The sequence below is a fragment of the Elephantulus edwardii genome, unplaced genomic scaffold (assembly GCF_000299155.1).
Source record: "Elephantulus edwardii isolate Elephantulus edwardi_28Jun2011 unplaced genomic scaffold, EleEdw1.0 scaffold00117, whole genome shotgun sequence".
In the NCBI taxonomy this organism is placed as follows: domain Eukaryota; kingdom Metazoa; phylum Chordata; class Mammalia; order Macroscelidea; family Macroscelididae; genus Elephantulus; species Elephantulus edwardii.
The window spans coordinates 6,672,664-6,695,923 of NW_006399867.1; the positions used below are offsets into that span (position 1 = coordinate 6,672,664).

General features: G+C 42.3%; 1 protein-coding gene across 1 annotated transcript in view; it reads right to left on the bottom strand.

Annotated features, from left to right (window-relative positions):
• Positions 1–23,260, bottom strand: part of LOC102867320 (chromosome unknown open reading frame, human C16orf62) — a 168,633-nt gene that overhangs the window by 55,130 nt on the left and 90,243 nt on the right. The window contains exons 19-25 of the mRNA XM_006892659.1: positions 20,953–21,015; positions 19,441–19,526; positions 15,135–15,215; positions 13,199–13,262; positions 11,020–11,118; positions 8,918–8,995; positions 7,137–7,251 (exon numbers count right to left, since the gene is read on the bottom strand). Of these exons, the coding sequence (XP_006892721.1) occupies positions 7,137–7,251; positions 8,918–8,995; positions 11,020–11,118; positions 13,199–13,262; positions 15,135–15,215; positions 19,441–19,526; positions 20,953–21,015 (586 nt within the window). The remainder of the gene's footprint in view (positions 1–7,136; positions 7,252–8,917; positions 8,996–11,019; positions 11,119–13,198; positions 13,263–15,134; positions 15,216–19,440; positions 19,527–20,952; positions 21,016–23,260) is intronic.

The window sequence follows — 23,260 nt, forward strand, 5'->3', positions numbered from 1 at the left end:
TTACAAACTTAAAAAAAAAAACACAAACAAAAAACCCTACATGTACGTGAATGAAACAATGTATATAAATAACTATACAAGTAAATGATGGTATAAATAATAAATTTAAAAAAAAATAGAATTCTTAACCATTCTCATGTGGATCCTCTAGAAAGACCAAGAGGTAGTGATTTCAACAGAACGAGGGGATGCTCTGTGGTTTAAAATAAGGAAAACTGCATCATGCTGTATCCTTCTATCATACTATTCAATCTGTACACTGAGCAAATAATCTGAGAACCCCGACAATGTGAAGAAGAACACTCACTGCACCAAGATGACTGGGACCCATTATCCACCTGCCGTACAACCCGACTTGTTTAAAACAAGATAACTTGACACACTTACTAATGAAGATTAAAGACTTTTTCAATATGACTTACACTTCAACATGTTGTTGTTGTTATGTGCCACTGAATCACTTGCAACTCATAGTGACCCTATATACAACAGCTCTGAACCCTGCTCTATCCTGTGCCAACGCCACTGTCTCCAACACACCTACCCCCACTACCTCACTCACTGAATCAATCCATCTCTTCAAGGGTCTTCCTCTCCTGCACCATCCCTCCACCCTCCCAAGCATGATGTCCCTCTCCAAGAACTAGTTTCTCCTTGCAACATGCCCAAAACATGTCAGACAGAGCCTTAGAACCCTTGCCTCCAAGGAGCAGATTGGTTTCACCCTCTCTTGGACGAACTTGTTTGTTCTTCTAGCAGTCCACAGTATATTCAACACTTTTCCCTGGCACCACAGCTCAAAGGCATCAACACAGAGCAAAAATCCCCACAACTAGATCAATAAATAACATCATGACACACAGAGAAAATACAGAAGCTGTCAGGGGTTTCAATTTACTGGGGCCCACAGTCCATGCCCATGGAAGCAGCAGTCAGAAACCAAATGACATACTGAGTAGGTCTGCTGCAAATTTTCAAGTATTAAAAAAAAGCAAAGTTGTCACTTTGGAGACCAACCTATATGCATCTCTGACTCAAGTCATGATATTTTTAATCGGCTCTCTTTTGTGTGTGTGAAAGTTGGGCAAAGGATAAGAGGACCAAGAATGAAGTAACATATTTAAGTGACAGTTTTGGTGAAGAATATTGAACATTTTATGGACTGCCAGAAAAGAGTACAAATCTATCCTTCTGGGGAGAGGTTCAGCCAGGATGCTCCTTAGAAGGGAGAATGGTGAGATATCATCTCACGTACTTGGGCATGTTTAACAGGGACACGTATCCGGCAAAGAGCATCATGCTCAGAAGAGCAGAGGGTAAGCAAAAAAAGAGGAAGCCCTTCAATGGAGAGGGACTAACATAGTGGCTGTAACAACGGGCATAAGCATCGCAGAGGCTAAGATGGTGCAGGGCGGGGCTGCGTTCCTTCTGTTGCAGCAGGGCTTTAATGAGCCACGGCCAAGGTGACACCATCTGATACCACCATCACCACCAACGTTTGCGTGCTGCTTATCTGCATAGCCTAGAGTGCATTGTTACCCCGGTGTTTTAATATGCACACTTGAGCATGAGAGGGAGAGGAAGGATCAACAAGTGAATACACTAGAGCTAGCGTTCACGCAGCAACCAGGGCCATGAAGGCTCTTCTGGGAATGAGAACCTGAAATAAAACAAAATCAACCAAGGAGGCAGCAAGTTCAGGTCATCCCAAGAAGCATCAAAAGGCATGCAGGCCACCCAAGCAGATACATGCACACCCATGTTTATTGCAGCTTTGTTCACAAATAGCAAAGAGTTGGGAATAACCTAAGTGCCCATCAACAAATGAATGGATAGAGAAGCTGTGGTATATTCACACAATGGAATACTATGCAGCATTGAAAAGCAAGGAACTCATGCAATATTATACAAAACAGGTGACCCTGGAAGACATTATGCTGAGTGAAATATCTCAGTCACAAAAGGACAAATATTGCATAGTGCCACTGTTGTAAAACGGGACTGACATCAGGGTTGGGGGAAGACTGAGAAAGATGGGATAAATTAAGTATACTGCATTGAAACAGATGAGGGAGAAAACTGTTTAAAAGGGATATATCATTTGGTATTATTGTCATGACAGAAGTCCAGAATGAAGGGAGCAGAGTGGAGTGGACTTGGGGGGAGGGATTGTAATTAAAGAATTTTTCTTTTACTTTTCAAAGAGAAGAGTGAACTGGGGGGGAGGGGTGGGCAGGGAGAAAACTGCAACAATGAATGAATGGAAATCCAAAGACTGTAAACTTTCATCAAAATTAATTTTTTAAAAAAAAGTGTGCAGGCATTCATTAAAACATAAAACTTCAAGACAGCAAGGTACCTACCTTAGGGTAGGTCACATACAACCAGCACAGACAAGGCAGCGCTGGTTAAGTCTCGCACCAGGCCTGGCTTACCTCAGGGAATGGGGGTGAGAAGGCATCTTGCTTGACTATAAAGGGATCTGATCTTGAGTTGACTCGGGCTGCTACTCTATGGAGCAGGAGCCACAGCCATAGGAAGGGCCTTTGTCCAAGCTTGCCGGAGGACTGGAAGGGAGATGTCATAACTGGTAGGACTAAGAGACCTTTGTAACACTGAGCTGCAGCTCAAAGTCAAAAGGCCTGCAAGCGTGCTTGAGAGGCTGTCCTAACTAAAAGACTGCAACCTGTTTCCAACCTGAACTGTCACCTGTTAACTTGCCTAACAAACCACCTAAACATGGGCGGGGGTGGGGAGGTGGGGAAGGGAGGGCTCTACAACAGTCAGGACCATGGTCCTGCGTTTATAAAGCTGAGAAAGGATTATCAAGGCTCCTGCACAGAGTTTCCAACTCCACTGACATTCCCCATCTGTTCCTAATGTAATACAGGTGAGCCTGCACTCAAGCATCCTAGCAGATTTATGATGGCCTAGTGGTACTGAGGAGGACCTGAGGCATTTGCGCAGAAGGTCAAAGACTGAAGCCTTCAATATGGACTGAAGCTCACTATCAAGAAAACAATAGTTCTTACAACTGGGCTGATTGGCAGCATCATGATAGAAAAGAAACTACGATCGTTAACAGCTTCAGCTTAGGTGGCTCCACAATCAACATTCTTGGTACTAACAGCCAGGAAATCAAAAGATTAATTACATTGGGACAGTCTGCTGTCATAAACCTCTCCAAAGTATAGAAGAGCAATGATGTCAGTCTAGAGACTAAGGTGCGCCTAATCCAGACCACGATCTTTGGAATTACTTGTTGTGCATCAGAAAGCTGGACAATGACTGGAGATGACAGATAGAGAAGTGATGTCTTTGAGCTGTGGTACTGGAGAAGAGTATTGACTATACCAAGGACTGCCAGGAGAACAAACAGGTTTGTCCTGGAGAGGGTGGACCAGGCTGCTCCTTGGAGGCAAGGATTCTGAAGCTCTGTCTACCATACTTTGGACATGTTGCAAGGTGGGACCAGTCCTTGGAGAGGGATGGCATGCTTGGAAAAGTGGAGGTAAAGCACAAGAGAGGAAGACCCTGGAAAAGATGGATTGATTCAGTGACTGGGTTAATGGAGGTAACTGTGTTAGAGACAATGAGGTTGGCTCAAGAAAAAGCAAGGTTTAGAATTCCTGTTCAGAACTCACAGGGTCACTATGAGTTGCAAGCGATTCCATGGCACATAACAACAGTGGTAAGGAGCTGTGCTGCCAACCCAAAGGCACACAGTTCAAATCCACCAGCCTCCCAGTGGAAGAAAGATGGACCATCTCCTCCCATGCAATGTATTAGCCTCTGTAAACCTTCTGGAAGGTCACCTGTGAGTTGATTCTGACTTGACAACAAATAACAACATCCAAAAACATTACTTCCAATTTTCATTTTGCACATCACTGGGGGTTGGGTGGCAGCTATTAATTTTTCTTTCCTGTTAACCCATCATTGTTAGTAAAACAGGCATTTGAAGAAAGTTCCACATTTACTGACACATGAAGGAGAAGGATTCCTGCTTTAGTGGGGCTTACTATCCTAATGACAAGGAGAGATGTCACTAGCAGATAATGAAAGCACAACCAAACAGTCAACAAAAACACCAGAGTTGCCATGGACTCAATTCTGACTCAGGAGCAAGTAAACAATACAAGGAAATGTCAGCTCCTGGTCACTGTCAGGGCAGTAGGAAGGGTGATGCATAGTAGGCTGGGAACGTGGTGGCTCCAGCTAACACCGTCAGCACCTGGGTATGAGAGGCATGGGGCTCCGGTCTCATCATCTGACTGCTAATTGTTTTCCAAAAGAAAAAAATCTGAGGAAGGTCATTCTATATAAAGAGAAAATGGCAAGTGCAAAAGGCCTTGGACTTGGAAACAGCTTAGTACGTTCAAAGAAAAGAAAACAGCCTGTAGAGTTGAAGTGTGGGGCAAGATGCGGACAAAAGACAGCCAGGCACCTGCTCACAACGGGACTTCGTGGCAAGGCATTTGGTTTTGTTCCAGACGCTCCGGGAAGTCACTGGAGTCCTGCTGAGTTGGAAGCAAAACCAGGCAGAGTTTGGTAGAGAGCTAAGACACGGGGAGACTCTGGAGCTCAGCCTCCCCAGAGCAGTCAGGACACAGATGAAGGCTGGAATCATCACACAAGGGTTAAGAGAACAGAGTAGGAAGCAAGCACTTTGCAACTGGAACGAGGCAAAGCAGCAGGTGCTAAGTCAGGAATAATCCATGATTCTGGGTAAGATAAAGTAAAGGTGGGAAGAACTAACACTGACAACATCACTCAACTCCATACCAGAACTTTCCGCCAAAGCCCACTGCTGTGAGCCCAGTTCACGGGGCCCTCCTTTGGGTTTCTGAGAGAGAGACTGCCCATTTTTCTCCTGTGCAGCACCTCTGGGATTCAAACTGCTGATCTTTCAGGTAGCAGTCTGACACTCTCCACATTCTTCTACCAACACTCCTTCAACTCTATACAGGGTTACCAAAACTCCCAACACAATCCATTAACCTATTCGACTCTGCTTCCCAGATGCCCAGCATCAGAGTGCTGGGCCTGTAGACCTGAGTCAGACAGCTCAGCGGCCAAGCTTTCTTTGGTGGCTCGGTGACTCAGGAGGGGACCTAACTCAGGCAAGGTCTCTATCCTCTCCCGCTCCCATGTTCTCAGCTATGGAATGAGGCATCATCACAGATCTAATCTCATGTGGCTGCTGGAAGGAATACATGCAGCTGCGTGAGGTGAGACTCGTGATGCAAAGGGCTGCAAACATGTAAACAAAGGATACACCCTGTGACGGGCACACGATTACAGCTGCCAGGATTTCTCTACTTTGTGTGATGCCTGTTGGACACACACCTTGCTGCAGACCTGTAGGGGCCCCACCCATGTGTCCCTCACCCTCAGTTCCAAGAAGAGACAAGGGCGACACAGAGCAAACACTTCCAGTTGACCGGAGAGCTTTTCCTTAACTCAAAGGAGGAGCATGCCCTAAATGCCAGGGAGGCAGAGACCCAGAAACAATTCCCAGACAAAGGCAGACGGAAGTTGAGGGAAATAAAAACAGCCACCTTCCACCCTTCAGATGGGTTAACACTGGAGCATGCCCCAGGGCATCTCCCAGAGGCCCCACTGGGAAGGAACCCGAGTGTCCCACAGCGGTAACCTGCTCACAAGTGCACCCCTTTCCTAGCTTCGCTCCCCCTCAGTCTCACTTCCCCATCACCCTGTTGACACCCTCTAGGATCACTTCCAAAATAAACTCCACCTGCTCATTCTCACCTCAAAGTCTGCTTCTCTACTTGTGACAGAAAGAGCACATCAACTGTCATCCATGATGCAAACTGTAGGGTATGTGCTTTATGTGTGGATCAGACTCGACCTGTGTGCCTCAGGGTTTCAAACACATCCCCCCAACATAAACAAAACAAAACAAAACCAAAGGCAGGAGGAAGAAGAAGAAAATAAACCTCTATCTGCTGGGATGAGCACCGGTGGCCTAGCGTGTAAAGAATTGTGCTGCCAATCCAAAGGCTGCTGGTTCAAGGTCATTACCTGCGCCACAGGAAAAACACGGGCAGTCTCCTCCTGCATAATCCACAGGCTCGCCGGGGGGAAGGTCAGCTATGAGTTGGTTCCCACTGAATGGCAACGAGTGAGTGAGTGTAATCAGCCACGATCAAGCAGTCCTAACTGCCCCCAGAAACTATGGACTTTGACAAATGTCGATAGTTGTAGAGGGGCTTCAGGCCTTTTGTTCAAAGAGTTGAGTCATGCTCGACTTGAAGGGAATCAACAACAACTTCAGAAATCCTCTAGGTATATTTAGCTCAAGATGTCTGAGCTGCTTGACCTGACCTGACCTGGCCTATGGGAGTCAGATTTTAAAAAAGGATCTTATTAGTAAACACTTAAGCTCTGAGATCCATCTGACTCTAAAAAGTGAGAGAGAGAGAGAGTGAGTGTGTGTGTGTGTAAGACACAGAGAGAAAGACAGAAATGTGCTTCCTACTTAAATAGGTTTAAAATTCACCATTAATCACTTTTTTCATTTCCTCTGGGTAGGGAGGAAAAAGTACAACAATGAACGAATGGAAATCCCAGTTTTCTGTAAACTTTTGTTAAAATCACAATTCAAATGTTCATTAAAATGAATAAAATAAAATTTAAGAAAAAAAGAAGTCTACTGAGACACAGCTATAAAAATAATTTTTGTCTTAATTTTTAATTTATCTATCTATCTATCTATCTATCTATCTATCTATCTATCTATCTATTTATTTTAATGGAAGTTTAGAGAGACTTGGGATTTCCAGTCATTTTTTATTGTACTTTTATCCCTGCCCACTTCCTAAAAATTATTTTTTTAAAAAGAAAACTCACTGGGGAGCTCTTGTGGCCTAGTGGCAAGAAGCTGCACTTCAATCCCAGAGGCGCACAGTTCGAATCCACCAGATGCTCTGCTGCGGAAGGAGGGACAATTTCCTCCTGTACCAGTCAGATTCGATTTGGTACACACGCACAAAAATAATAAAATTTAAAAGAAAGAAAACTCACACACACACACACACACACATGCATACACACATAAGCTGAGTCAGCTTTCCTAAGCAAGTGAGGGCCCCACAGGAGAATGACAGGCTTACCTTGGGAAAGACACTGATTGGCCAAGGCCACCTGGCCCGAATGCAGGTAGAGGTTGAGCTTCGTGAAGATTCCCACCAGGGAGGGGATTGTAATGAAGCAGTAGGCAACGCAGGCCTAGAAGACAGGGAGAGCCCCAGAAGGTCACATTTGCAATGCTCTCCGAGTGCATGCACACCCCTGTTTACTCCATCCCATCACGTTCAGCTTAATGAAAATATCTATGGCCATGAATCCCCCACATTGAGCTGCAATGTCTCCCTGCTGTCTCTGTTGTACCTGACAGCATTTGAGGGGATGGAGAATGGAAGATAAGACAGGTAACACTGTCTCAAGAGTAAATCCTCTTCTATCAGAGGAGGAAATTGTTAAATCCTTATAATTTGTATTTGAAGCAACAGCTGTTTAATTCAATTACTTGAAAATGCAGAGGGGCTTAAAGAAGAAATTGCTAAAAACGGTGGGAGATAGTCATTTACAAAATCATTGTTCCTGCGTGCTGCATAGTATTCCATCATGTGAATGTACCATAATCTCTCAATTCATTCCATTGTGGTTGGATATTTGGACTGTTTTCAAGTTCTTGCAATAGTGACTAACACTGCTATGAACATTGACATACAAGTCTCTGTTTATGCCTCAGTTCTCATTTTCTCAGAGTATATTCCAAGTTGGAAGAGATGCAGGTCATATAGCCCTGGTGTGTCCACTTGCTGTACAGAGGTAACTCGTGGTCGCTGTGAAGCTGAACACTGTGACACTGATGTGTCAAATGCGGTAACAGTTACCCATGGTGGACAGTGTTTGGTGGAGCTCCCTGCTTGGAAGCAGGAGTGGAATCCACGTCCGTAAATACCTTGCCTCCAGAAACCCTATGAACCTGGAGAAAGGATGAAACTCACACATGCAAGTGTCGTAGACTTTCGTTCATAGGGTTGCTATGAGACGCCTAGGACTCAATGGCACTTAACAACAACAACATATTCCAAGCAGTGGAATTGCTATGTTGGGAGGGACAGAAGAGCATTATGGTAAGTGAACTAACTCAGTTCCAAAAGGACAAATACTGTATTAGACGATTATTGTAGAACATATACAAGAATCCAAGGTGGGGAGGAGGACGGAGCAGATGAGTGAGGATACAGGAGTCTTAATCATAGGGTCGTACAATTTGATGGGTGGAGAGAAGGGAGAGTAAAGCAAAGGGGAAAGACCCAGTGAGAAGAACAATGTATATGAACGTTGTTAAGTAAACCAGTACAAAATGAAAAAAATTATATATAAAACAAAAGGGTGGGAGGCAAATGAAGAAAAAGGGATGAGGTGAGAAAGGACTAATTTTTCATTCTAATCTTGTTTTGTATGGTTCCATTTTAAAAAGCCAGACATTTAATGTTTTTATACAATTTTGAAGAGGTTTCTCAAGAAGCGGATTTTTAGCCTTCCCTCCATCAAATTTGTACAAGTCTTTGGGAAAAGAGAAAAAAGGCACTGGGTCTTCCAAATTACAGGCCAATGTCCTAGAGAACACTCAGCTGGCAACACAAGTCTCCTTCTCACTTGGCACCTCAGAACAAATAATAAAATTCCAGTTGACTTAGTGATTTCTTTTAAAAACATCAAAGACATCAATTAGCCCAGAGACACCCAGGGAAAAACAAACTTAAAAAGTCGATAGTAAATGATCACCCTCATCTTTTTCTGAGAATGGCATTTTAGTAACCTGAAAACGAAACTACTCGCTGGAGTTGGATGCGTGAGCGTCTGTATCTTTAGAACGTACCCGAACAAACGCAGCTGTCTTGCGGGAATGATTACCCTTCATTACTTTTCTTGTTTCCATTGCCAACCGGTTCACACTCTGGATTTGAGAAGAAATAAAACAGAAACAAAAATGGCAGTGAAAATACGGCTGGCTCAGATTAATATCTTGCACAGACATCTGGACGTTAACTATGCACAGGGTGAAGAGGGCAATCTGATCAGGGACAAGGCTGCTTAGCACCGAACCCTGAAATGCCAAAGGGGTCGGAGGGCCTGAGTCCATATCAACTTGAGCAAACATCTCCAGGGGAGGAGAACAAATGGAGTCGTTCATGCCTATCAACCGGTGCTCAAAAAGATCGTTCTCTGCTTTAATGAGCAGCCAGGGTTCACTGACTCTATGTCAAGAAAACCCACACACTGAGCTTAGAGAAGGAAAAGAGCTTAGAGAACTAAAAGAAACAGTAAACCAAGCCTGGTTAGCAATGCAACAGTAACAAGAGGCGTCATCACAGTATCATCTAGAATGTTCTAAGTCCTGTCCTCAGTGCTGCACGTCATCCTCACAACTCTTTCAAGGGGGCACTACCAGGTCCCCCCCAATTTTCTCACACTTCATCTGTAAGTCATGGTTTAATGTTGTTATGCATCAGAAAGCTGGACAATGATGAGGGATGACAGAAGCAGAATAGATGCCTTTGAGCTGTGGTGCTGGAGAAGAGTACTGAATATACCATGGACTGCTAGGAGAACAAACATGTTCATCCTTGAGAGGGTGAGATCAGGCTGCTCCTTGAAGGAAGGATTCTCAAGTTTCGTCTGACATACTGTGGGCATGTCACAAGGAAGGACCAGTCCTTGGAGAGGGACATCATGCTTGGGAGGGTGGAGTGACAGCGCAGGAGGGGAAGGCCCTCGATGAGATGGATTGATTCAGTGACTGGGGTAATGGGGTAGGTTTATCAGAGACAATGAGGTTGGCACAGGGTAGAGCAGGGTTCAGAGCTCGCAAGTAACTTGACAGCACATAACAAGAAGTAACCTGATACTGAATAACAAATCCATTAAGAGGGCCATTTCTCTTTCTGTTCACATGGAACCTCAGGTGACTTTCCCACCTATGAAGTGTTTGGGTGGATGGTTCTCAGACTGTGTTCCAAGCAGGTCAAGGACACCACAGAAAACTCCCATGAGCACGTGACTGAGAGACCCTGGGCACTGCTCCAGGCCCTGGTGTGAGGCAGTGCACGGCTGCCTGCTGGACTGGAAGATATTCCCTGCAGTTCTGTCACCTCTTGGCTAAGCTGGGTCTGGGGCAGTTGCTCAGATAAAAATCTCAACAATGTACAGAGATGAATGAGGAACAGGAAGTAAGGGTGGTAAGGTTTAATGCAATTCTAAGGTCTGACAAGTTGTGTAGTACAGTACTCCATAGGTATAAGTGTAGGTATAGGTATATATACATATACTCTGGTACCCTAGTGGCAAGAAGCTGCACTGCAATCCCAAAGGCACATGGTTCAAAGCCACCAGCTGCTCTGTGGGAGAAGGATGGGCAATCTCCTCCCGGGCCATTAACTGCCTCTGAAAACCCACAAGAGGGTCAGCTGTGGGTTGTTGTTCTGACAAACAACAACAATAATATAGCTCATTATTAAGTCATGTGCTTATTTAAGAGTGATATTTTTCTTTCACTTATGGACATTGTTTTTCTTCAAAAGGTTACCATGGTGTTGGGGCAGAAATACTTGTTTGAATCCATCTAATAGAAGTGTCATTTGTTTCTTTTGGCCCAGGAAACACTGTGAAAAGCCGCCAAGAGATGCCATGAGCCAAGAGGGTTTGAAATTTCTAGAAGAGGCAACTCTACGTTAGCGTTTCTGTGATTAATTTATTCCCTTAGATGTTTGCTGTTGGCATGTGAAAATAAAGACATGCAGAGTTTAGCAAAAAACAACTTGGAAAAATCATCTGAAGACATGAGCCAAGTTGTAGGAACCACTCTTTGACTTCTAGAAAACAGCAGTACACGGGGACGTGAGTCTCAGACGAAGACGGCTGCCTGGCATACAGATGACCAGGGAACATCTGCTGAGAGAACGGACGAGTGGAAATCCTTACGTGTATCAACTGCACGAGAACAGGCTCCAGGTTGCAAAACATCGACCTGGCCTCCACATAAAAACTGAGCTGCTGTTCGAAGTCCCGGCCGAAGGAAACCTAGGAGCAGAAGAAGATGCAGAAAAGGATGTTAGTTCCAGGCTGCAGTGAGCACTGAGGAAAGGAATTTCCTGAGCTCCCATGGGTGGGACACCCCCCTGGAAACAGCATAAGAATGAGTGAAATTGAAAGAAAATTTTAGTTTAGAGCCGACACACACACTGACACATGTTTATCTAAAATGGTTTACATCGCTGCACTCCGTACATAACCAAAATATTACTACTTCATTTTGTTGAGGTTAAGCTTTATACTTGAACATACAAAGGCTGAAGGGTCTGAAACAATGTCGAAATGTAAATAGGATTTTCCGCCCTATGCCAAAGTCACTGGGAAGGAAATAATGGAACTTTCCTTGTCAGCTCCAGCCTTTTCATGGAATATGAATCTAGTTCTTGGGAGCCATTTATCAGAAGCATGCCCCTAATAAAAGTCACACCTTCCGCATCCTAACAGCGATTCCTACCTCAGAGCTCAATGGGGGCTGCCACAGCCCTCATAGACATTTATTTGCCCTTAACATTTCTGTCCTCTTCTTCCCTCAAACATATGAACAGCTGGTAGCAGGACAAACATTACGGCTGTCTGCTATTTTTATGAAGACGAGGTTTCTCACGGCTGGTTCCATTACAGCTATCAGATTTCACATCTGATTTCCTCATATTCCTTCTCATTATACTTCACTGGCTTTCAGGCAAAATCATAAAAGAATAAATATCGTATGATTAGGAGATCAATTCAGGGCATGGGTGAGTCACCCAGGAAAATCAAAGCACATTTCCTAAGGTGTAATTGAAAGACTAACCCTGAATTTTCAAAGAAATTGATATTTTACCCACAGAGTCAGGAGGGCAGTTATAATTGACCCCACCTTGTTGAACAAGTTAGATTGTCAAGGTCATTTTCAAAGCTATCTAGACATTTTCATTTCTGTTAGCTCTGGTCTTGATGTGCCTACTAAAACAGAAGGCATCAGCAGAAGTGGGTATTTTGACTTTGCATATGAGGAATAAAGGTAAAGACTGTTCTTAATTTGAGAAGGTGTGACAGATTATATTCTATAGTGGTCACGATAATCCCTCTCACTCTGCTTCTTCTTTTGCAATATGCTCTGGCCTCTCTTCCTCTCCCCTCTACCTATGCTGTCCCTGACTTGTTTTGACCAACAGAATGCAGAATAATTCTTGGGTAACTCCTAAGCTCCAGTCTGAAGAAGTCTTGTAGCTCCGTTTTCATCCTTGTGGAAGCCAGAGCTGAGAGGCCACACAGAAAAAATCTGATCACATAAGCGGAGAAGACACCCCAGCCAGCAGCAAGGCCCCAGACATGTGAGTGAGGCTCTCTAAGATCCTCCAGCACCAATCTTTGGTCCCAAGTCAACCCCCACCCGTGAATTCACCCGTCAATTTGTCGGGATTCCCAAACACTCTCATTCCAAGCCTGCTACATCTTGGAAGTTGTTATTCAGCAAGAGACAGACACTTAAAGGATGGAGAATGGACTTTCAGCACTGGCTATCTAGTTTCCTCATGCTGTCATCTGACAACAGCAATGAACTCCTCCTCCCCATCTGCAGTCCACAGGATATGGGCAGGCCAAGCATCTTACTGTCAGGTCTGGTCCACGATCCACATCAACTCAAAGAAACTCAACCCTCAGGCTTCTGCTACAGCACCTCCTGCTGGGCTGCAGAACTGGGGGGAGGAAATGCAGGCTTTCATGCGGAAGAGCCTGCCTACAAGGGAAGTGAATGGAGGCCAAAGACAGATAAAGGTCCTAATGATATCAGTGGAAGACCACGTCCAGCTGTTCCTCCAGAGAGCTCCATTCCTGGATGTTCTTGCTGCGTGAGCCAACCTGTCCCCGCCTTTCTGGCCCCTTTAGTTTTTTCCTTTAAGCTGGTTTGTCTTGGCTCTGTCTGACCTCATGGGAGTCCTGGCTAACGTATGACGTTTCCTAATTTCATCTCAACTCAAAATGAAAAGCACCAGGGAACCTAATGCTAACTGCACTCATCACAACGAGGATAAACAATTACTCACATTTCCAAGTGCATTAAAACTTCTTCCCTAATACTTACCATTTTTATAAATCCATTAATCAAACATGCCAGCATTCTTTTCTCATCCTCAAGAGTTAGTGCACTGCAATCGATAATTGTACATAATTAACACTGAGGTAATACATGAGCTTCTAAAGAAAAAAAGTACATTAAATGGAAAGCAGTTTAATAGGTAGGGACATTTTTAATCTTCTAGGTATTAAAAAAACCTCCAATGGCCTGGATAATTTTCTTTTGATGAAAATGTATAATCTAAAACAATGTCATTTAAATATGTTTCTCATTTCTCTTAACTGGGCCAAATGTGCTGTTCTCAAGATGTATCTTAAGAAACAAACAGAAGGCAACTTTCTCTTCTTTGTATTTAAGCAGCAAAGTCTATGTTCAAATTGAGTTTGAGTGGACTTTTCAATATTTTATTATAAAAAATTTCAAACATACAGTACAGCTGAATTTTCCAAGGAACCACCATATATCTCACCATCAACATTCTACCAATAGCAATTTTATGTAATATACAATTTAAGAGAAGTATATATATGAACTATTTAAATGGAAAATTTTAACACATTTAAAAATATAAACAAGTCCTTAGAGTTTTGATTATAGAAATAAAAGCCTATGAAGTACTGTTTCAAATTTACTTAAAAATAATTAAGAGTTATCAAAAAAACAGGAGCCAACGTTTTGTTTGTTTGTTCCAAGTGAGTGAAGGGGAATTAGGACTGGTACAGACTACCAACAGCCCTCCCTGCACAATTTCTCCTCCATCCCAGTCTCCTTTACAGCTAGCTACAGTCCTGTGACAATTCTGAGAAACAGGATGTGAACACAAGTGATAAGCACACCTTCCAAGTCTCGTCCTTTAAAGGTTCTTGTCCCCCAATGCCTGCAAGCTGGAACATGAACATGGTTTCAAAAAATCCGTTTCCACCATGCGGATAAGGGCAACATCCCAGAGGGATGGCAGAGCAACAAGAAGGAAGGAGTCTGGGTCCTAGGACAATAGTCTGAAGCAGAAGTACCTCCAAACTCTCACCCGATCTCTACTTTTACACAAGACAAAAACAAACCTGCCCCTTCTATCTGACTCTGGCACAGCAGTCAGACTAACATCCTACAAATATAAGCACCTTTCTGAATATTGTTTGTGGCTTTATCTCCATCTTTGTTTTACGGAAGTCTAGAAATTCTCTTCATTATGAAAAGACTTGATATTTTTACTTCTGTATTTCCATAAGAATTTGAAAGCACTAAATCATGAAGATAAATGATGCGAATTTTTTTTCAAGAAATACAATTAATCTTGTTGAGATATGCTATATTGAAAAATCATTTTCTCAATTCTTGTAACATTTTCCAGTAAATGAACCTTCTATGATTGAAAATTCTTCGGTGACTAAAATTTCAGCCACAAGTCAACAGGAATTGCCCTAAGTACTGCCAAAAGAAAGTGCAGCAAACAACTAGAAAGCAAAAGATTGGATTCATCAGCCTTTGACCCCAGGTAAGGGCTATGGATAAGTCTGAACCACCATTCCAATGAGCAAATAAAGTCCTTCAAGTAAGGAGTGCAGGAAATGTCATTAGAATTTCAAATAACAGGTTAATGATGAGATAACTTAATAAAGTACCACACTGCTTCATGAGTGGCCTCATTATTAAACTATCTGATGCCCTTAGAAGTCTCTGGGAAATAGAGAGTTTGAGTTCACTTGGATGAACCCAGTCTTTCTCTCTCAATGGAAATCCCTGTATAAAAACATCTGCCATCACTTTTCCTCAAGAAAGCGACCCTCAGCCTCTTTCCACTCCTGGATTATGACCTTGTTAGCAATCATTTTAACAGAAACAGAAAATTAAAGTGACACTTTAAAGCCACAAGTCCCCAGTGTAATATGAAGTGGGATTAAGGCCCAATCCATGCTACAGTTTAGTTTTGAACATGACTTACTTGACAGAGTCGTGCATTGTCTTACACACATGCAAAAGGGCGTTCAGAATGACCGGGTCCTTGGTGGGCTCGTGCTGATGCCTAAAAAATACACAGAGAAAGCAGTGAAGTTATGGTCACTGAGAACAATGACTGTGTGGAGTTTGTTCTCATGTACGTTCTTACCTGAGAAGCTGAAAACTCTGGTTGTCATTTAATACAATCCAGTCTACCAACAATACTCAATGTCTGGTATTCTCTTTTGTTGTTGCTGATAAATGATGATGATTATGAACTGGGCATATACAGGGTTTCATATGTGCTTTATAAACATCAGAGTCATTTGGGTTCTTTTCTCCAAAAGTCTGACATCAAATCATACAACCAGGGACCACTACTTTCTGAAACGCTGGTCACAGGCTGTGTGTTGACAGAGAGCTGAGAAAAAGCCCTCCTAACTGTCTACTGTCAAGACGCTGCACTGCCAAAGGCACGTGGTTCAAATCCACCTGTTGCTCTGCAGGAGAAGGATGGCCAATCTCCTCCTGTGAAATTAACTGCCTCTGAAAACTCACCGGAGGGTCAGCTATGGGTTGGTTCCGACTAGACAGTACACAAAAACAACAACAGTAACAACTGATATTTAGGTGAGAAAGCAAAGAAACAATCTCAGTCAATCTGATGTGCCAGGGAAGAAAACCTAATGCTCTGTCCACAGGACCACACTTCAATACTCAGTTAAGATCAGGAAAACCCATCTGAACTAAGTAAACTGTCTTAAGATAGCTACATGCAAACCTGTAGATCGCTTTTGCTGCTGGACTACTTAACTGCCAAAAGTCCTGTGACGCTCTGACAATATCTGCCTTTTTCCATCTTCTGGGGAAAATACCTTCACTGCTGAACGGCAATTTGAAACTTAATCATCTTTGTCATTACTATTTGCAAACTCTGGTAAATATTTGGAACAATCTAAGCCCAGCAGACATGAATGGGTATTCTTGTCATTCCAGAAGTCCAGAGTGAAGGCTGCATAGTGGGGTGGACTTTCGGGGGAGGGATTGCATAACAATGAAAGAGTTTTTCTTTTTCTTTTAAAGGAGCAGAGTGAATTGTGGGGAGGGGGTGGGCAGGGAGAAAAGTGCAACAATGAATGACTGGAAACCTGAAGTCTCTGTAAACTTTCATTAAAATTAATTAAAAAATTATTAAAACAAATTTTATCCGTTAATCTGCAATTCTTTCTTTTGAAAATGCCTCGCGCTTCCACCTCCAGCAGCACCTCCTCTCCTGCAGCCCACAGAATCAGCTGCATCTTAGGTTTACTCTACTTCTTTTTTTGTTTGTTTGTTTGTTTGTTTGTTTGTTTTTTAATGTGTGTACCTTCAAATCAGATCTGACTGATACAGGAGGTGACTGTGCCTCCTTCTGCAGCAGAGCATCTGGTGGATTTGAACCAGGCATCTCTGGGATTGCAGCTACTTTTATTCTTCTTTAAATAAATATCTGCTCTTCTGCTCACAGTATGTCTACATATTGCTGTCAAGTACATTTAGACTCGCAGGATCTCTACAGCAGAGAGTAAAATCATTCCCATAGAGTTTCTAAGGCTGAAATCTTGACAGAAGCACTCTGCCGTATCTTTTTCTCATCAAGAAGCTCAAGACAAAGTCAAAGTCATTGCTGTGGAGTCTTACCTGACTCACAGCTGACCCTCCAGGGTGTTTTCAGAGGCCATAAATCACACTGGAGGAATATTTTTCCTATGGAGCAGACTGTCATTGCTGATGTTGTTAGGTGTCATCGAGTTGAGTATAATACATATGCCTGATTTGCTATTAGAGGTGCAACACTAATTTATCAGTTTGTTGTACTGTGGGTAATTCATTTTTCTAATTAGTACTGTACTTGGCTGTCAGTGTGCTGTACTGGGGTAACCTGTGCATTGCTGTGATGCTCAAAGCTTTGCCATCAGTGTGTCAAGTGCCACAGTGTCACCCATGCTAGACAAGTTTAAGTTGAGCTCCCAGATTAAGACAGACTAGGAAGGAGAATTGGCATCCACATCTGAAATAGCGGGACTCTGAAAACTTTATGAAACAGATGGTGGATTCAAACTGCCTGCCTTTGGGTTGGCAGTGCAATGCCTTACCCACCAGGCCACCAGAGCTCCCTATACAGAAAAGCTAGTAGGTTCAAACCATCAATCTTTCAGTTAAAAACCAAGCACCTAACTATGGGTTCATACCACCATGGGTCCTACAGCTTCTCCTATTTGCAAAATCATGCAATAGCTGCTCCATTTTCTAAACTAGGCAAAGGGCAAACCTATTGTCTAATTACATTTCTCCTATCTTCTGAAGTTATTTATTACAAGCTGTTTGTAATTGTGTCCAGTGCCTGGCAAAATTATTAAATCTGTTTTTTCCAAATCATGTAAGAGGACAGGGCTCTTCTAAGATATCTTTATGTAAATAAATTAGGCATATGTGTTCCAAGCATATGGAATTAATCTATTATCAACATAGCACAACAAAAGATTAAAACATACTATTCACCTAACTCAATTTTCCAAACTGTAGTTATTGAGTTCTACCTTTTTAAAAATCTTATTTACATGCTCTGGTGGCCTAGTGGCAAGAAGCTGAGCTGTAATTCCGAAGGCACGTGGTTCGAGGCCACCAGCTGCTCCGTGGGAGAAGGATGGGCAATCTCCTCCGGTGTGATTAACTGCCTCTAACAATCCGCCGGCTGGGTCAGCTATGGGTTGGTTCCAACTCAACAGCACACAACAACAACAACATCTACATACCTAATGTTTTTTCTTTTATCTACTTAAACACTGTTCTAAATAATATCTATAAAATCACAGATTATATACACAATATCTTTCCTAACATACCTCAAAATAAATGCATAACTTGAAAAAAAAGTCTCCTCCATATATACGCCAAATTACTTCATATACCAACAGCAGTTATAGCAGTTTTAGAAAACATATTTCATAAATAAAAGACTAAATTTAAAATCTGCTTCTTAATTAACCTGCTATCTCAACTTTGAAATTGGAAACCATTTTAGCTCCAGTACCCTGATAAGCAGGGCATTCTTTTTACCTTTTAAAATGTTATCTTCTAAGTCATTTATGAAAAGATTACTTCTTTCAAAGTACATTATAGTAAAATGCAGGTACTAGTTAAAGCACAGGTGGCCTAGCAGCAAGAAAATGTAAATTTATGTTAAGCACTAGCTACAAACTTCTATCATAGTTTCTGCTTCTACTGTGGTTATAATTACAGTTTGGTTTTCCTAAGGGAGCTCTGGTGGCTTAGTGGTAAGAAGTTGAACTGCCAACACAAAGGCATGTGGTTCAAATCCACCAGCTGCTCTGTGGAAGAAAGATAGATGGGCAACCTCTTTCTCAGAAATTTACAGCCTCTAAAAACCCTATGAAGGGTCAGCTATGAATTCATTCCAACTCGGGGCACTTAACAACAATGACAATATGGTTTTCCTTCCATCTGATTTTAGATATGAAATATGTACTTATTACCTGGTCCATGTTAATATTTTTATTGATTATACCATAAAATGTCAATATTTTTAACATACTGAGTTAATAAAATATATCATTAGGAATATATGTTGTTGTTGTTGTTGTTAGGTGCTGTCGACTTGTAGACAACTCAGCTACCCTATAAATGAAAGACCTGAACACTTGTATAACTTCCATCATTTCTCCAGGTTCATAGAGTTTCCAGAGGCAAGCTATTTTGGAAGCGGATGCCACTCCTGCTTCCAAGCTTGTTTTAATAGGGGAGCTCCACCAAATACTGTCTACCGTGGGTAATCATTATCACATTTAACATATCAATGTCACAGTGTTCGGCTTCACAGCAACCACAAGTTACCTCTGTACAGCAGATGCACAGACCAGTGCTATACCACTTAGGAATATATACATTATTAAAATTGATTCCATCTTTTTCTATTTTACCTTTTTTGTGGTTAAATATAGATATAACAAACACCTGTCAACTCATTATTTTTAACCTTTTGTGGCAATTATACATGCAAAATACATCTGTCATATCACAATTCTGCATGTCTGCAATTCAGTGTTCACTGTTCAGCACTGTCATTATCTGTCTCCACGTGTCCCCTCCCCCTTCACAGAAGATCAGCTTTCCCTAAGCAGAGCACACCTTTCTCATCTCTCGCTGCCCCTGGCAACCACTAATCAGCTTTAGCCTCTCTATAAACTGATTTATAACAGCTCTCAGAGGGCATAGCTGGGCAAGGCTCCCGTGACATCTGTTATACTTACTTGATAAAGGCCTCCATAATGCACTTGCAAACTTCCACTCGCACACTCTCTTTCTGGAACATGTCTAGAAATGGCAGAAATTTTTCCTAGAAATGAAAAAAAAACACAAAACCAACAACTAGAAACCTCACTTTAAATACAATATCCACAAGCTATTGGAGATTTGTGGAGGATCTTTTCTCTGGGGTCAAGAAAGCAGATGGGGTCAGATGTGAGCTCATCTGAAAGCAGGGAGAGGACTTAAATGGGTGTGTTTGTTGTTGTATAGCATTGAGTCGGAACTGATTCATAAGCTGACCCTCCCATGAGTTTTCAGAGACAGTAAATAGGATGGGAAGAGGCTGCCCCTCTTTCTCCTGAAGTGCAGCTGGTAGATTCGAACTGCATACCTTTGAGTTGCTAACACAACTCCTTACCATTAGGCCACCACAGCTTCCTCAATAGGTGTTTAGAAAACTATTCTTATTAAAGCAATATACAGGTCTCTGAGACAAAAGGAAAGCAGAGAGGGAACTGTACCAAGAAGGAAGCTTCAGGAAGGGCAGAGCATGTTACTATACACACACTGCCCTGGGTTTGTCTTCCCCGGGGAACTGCTGCAAACCCACAGGGCCACAGCTATGCTACCATGGGGCAGCTGACTTCAAGCAGCAAACCTCTCTGTTAACAGCTGTGCACTTTCCACACTGAGCCAGCAGGGCTCTGGTGACAGCCCATTCCAAAACCAAACACCAAATACCCCACCATCAAGCCAACTGAGATTCAGGGCAACCCTCCCATCAGGTTCCTGAGGCTCACCGCTCATCTAAACAAGAACAGACTTTCGTGCAGCAATGAATGAATGGAAATCCAAATTCTCTGTAAATGTTCATTAAAATTATTTAAAAAAAAAAAAAGAACAGACTTTCTCCCACGGAGTGGCTGCTAAACTTGAACTGCAGACCTTGGCATTGGAGGCCCAACAAGTTAATACGTAATGCACTCTGCCACCAGGGCTTCTTGCGGACATCCCATTTAAACCAAAGCTTGAGAAGCTGGGCGAGGCCCTAAGAGAGCAGGCATTCCATTACAAAATAAGGTAATAAATAAAATGAAAATCTTGTCTTTCAATCTATGTGTGTCATTTTCTCCAATGGCTACTTGAGTTATTGTTGTTCTTGTTGTTGGTAGATGTCACCTACACAGTGCACTGCCAACTGAAAGGTCAGTAGTTCAAATCCAGTAGCCACTCTAAGGGAGAAAATAACAACCCAGAGGTGCTCTGCCTCAGTTAATGTTTTCAGCCTCAGAAACCCAACTGACGGTTGACATGGGTCAACATCAGCTCAACAGCAGCAGGCTTCAGGATTTTTTTTTACTTCTTTATAGAAGTAACTATTAAGTACTTTTCTTTTTTAGCCTAGCTGCATCCTGAAAACTTACAGAGGAAATGAGGGTTTTTAAGAACTCAGGAAATTTTGGAGCCAGTGACCTAGGGGCAAATTTCCAAAGACCATTAGAAGCATTACTTACCACTGAAAATAGAACGGAGAAATCATGAAAATGGGCAATAACTTTCTTAATTATTGACTGCAGCTGAAAAGCGAAACAAAACATACATCTCATTTACCAAAGCTTGAATTTTTTTTTAAAAAAGCAATCCTCTCTCCTAAACTTCAGTCACAATATTAGTAGCTCACTTCGGGGACAGGAAATTATGTTTAGATGGGGTCTCAGCCTGAGAGGCCTTCTATTTTCATCCAGTTTGGGGGGGAATAACTTCTCAGTCTCAGTTTCCTCATCTGTCAAATGGAGATCAAAGAAATACCTTATTCATTAGGTCCTTTGACCATGCCCGTCTATCAAGCTCGCACATATAACACACGGACGGCAAGGAGCACTTCTGAAAATAGCATGAATAAGCCTTGCAAAGCCGGCAAAGTAACATATAACATGTGTAATCTGAGTACAAGTATGGTAAATGGAGAGTATTAACGTGCCTAGGGCAGGGTCTAGTCTTCAGAATACTCTCCACTAATATGAGTTATTATTACTATTAATTACTGTGTCATTGTTACTAGGTGTCACCGAGTCTGTTTCAACCCATAGCGATCCCACGTAAAAGAGATGCGAGGACCACCCAGTCCTGGGTCACCCGCAGTGTCATTGCTGTGCTGAGGCCACTGCAGCAGTCATTCTCCTTTTTTGTTGAGGGCCGTTCTCCTTTTCTCTGACCCCCAAGCATGATTTCCTCCTCCAGGGTTGAACCCGTCCTGATATCTGGTGCAAAGTATTATCATCAAATATAAGGCCATTTCATTATTAAGTAGCTTACTAAGTCAGTCATGTAAAAGATGAATAACCAGATTTCAAAATTTCATGACAAATAATGTGATCGTTATGAGGTGGGTGTCATGAGCTCCTCTTGGTTAAAAGAGTTTGTGAAACTTAACCGAAGTCATATGTCTGCTGAGAAGAGGAAATTCCTTTCATATTTAAGTGCAGTGATAGTTGTTGTTGTTATGCGTAATCGAGTCAACTTCAACTCTTAGCAATCCTATGCATAATAGCTCTGAGCCCTGCTCTATCCTGAGCCAATCTCACTCTCTCTGACACACCTACCTTCATTACCCCAGTTACTGTGTCAGTCCATCCCATCTGTGCTATTCCTCTCCTGTGCTGTCCTTTGACCCTTCCAAACATGATAGCCTTTTCCAGGGACTGGTCCCTCCTGGCTACATGCCCAAAATATGTGAGATAGCTCAAAATTCTTGCCTCTAAGAAGCAGCTTGGTTTCTCCTCTCCAGGACAGATCTGTTAGTTCTCTGGACAGTCCATGGTATGTTCAAGACCCTTCTCCAGAACCACAACTCAGAGGCATCAATTCTTCTTCTCTCATCTTTGGTTATTGTCCAGCTCTCTGATGAATAGCAAGTAATTGTGAAGATCATGGCCTGGATCAGGTGTACCTTAGTCTCTAGACTGACATCCTTGCTCTTCAGCACTCTGAAGAGGTCTCTGACAGCAGATTCCCTTAATGCAATTCATCTTCTGACTTCCTGAATGCTGGTGCCAAGTGTTGATTGCAGAACTGAGGAGGATGAAAGTATTAACAATCTCAATCTCTTCTCCATCTATCACGATGCGGCCAATTGGCCAGCACTGTGTCTAATTTAAAACTCTAGGTTTCACCTCAATGTCTCACTATGAAGATGCTCAAACATGGAATTTTTTTAGAGGATCTGACAATAAACAACCACACAGATCTGACAATTGTTAATAATGTGCTACACTTGTTTTCTCTCTACATCTATATATAGTAAGAGAATCTATAAACACAAAATGTACACAAACAATTTAACCCTGGGTTGGTGTTTTTTTTTTCTAGCTTCAAATCTGCATCAAAGTTGGAAAAACAGTCCAGAGAATTTCACTAATCCTGTTTACTCAAACTTGCCTATATTTTACATTTTTGCACCATATGCTTTATCTTTTTCTTCAGAGAACACATTTCCCCTGAGTCCTTATATAATATCCTTCACCTCTAAATATTTCAGTGCTCATGTCTTATGAATAAAGGTATCTTTGACATTTCTACTGTGTTGTTATTCAGTTCAGGCAAGTTAACAATGAAATAATAACTTCTTTCTTTTTCTACTTTATGTTCTAATTTGTTAATTGCTTCAACAAATCCCTCTATAAACCAAATCAACTGAACTCACTGCTATGGAGCTGGTGACCCTCTGCTGGGTTTCCAAGGCTGTAAATCTCTGCACAAGGACACTGCCTCATCTTTCTTTTACAGAGCAGCTGGTGGATTCAAACCACCAACCTTTCAGTC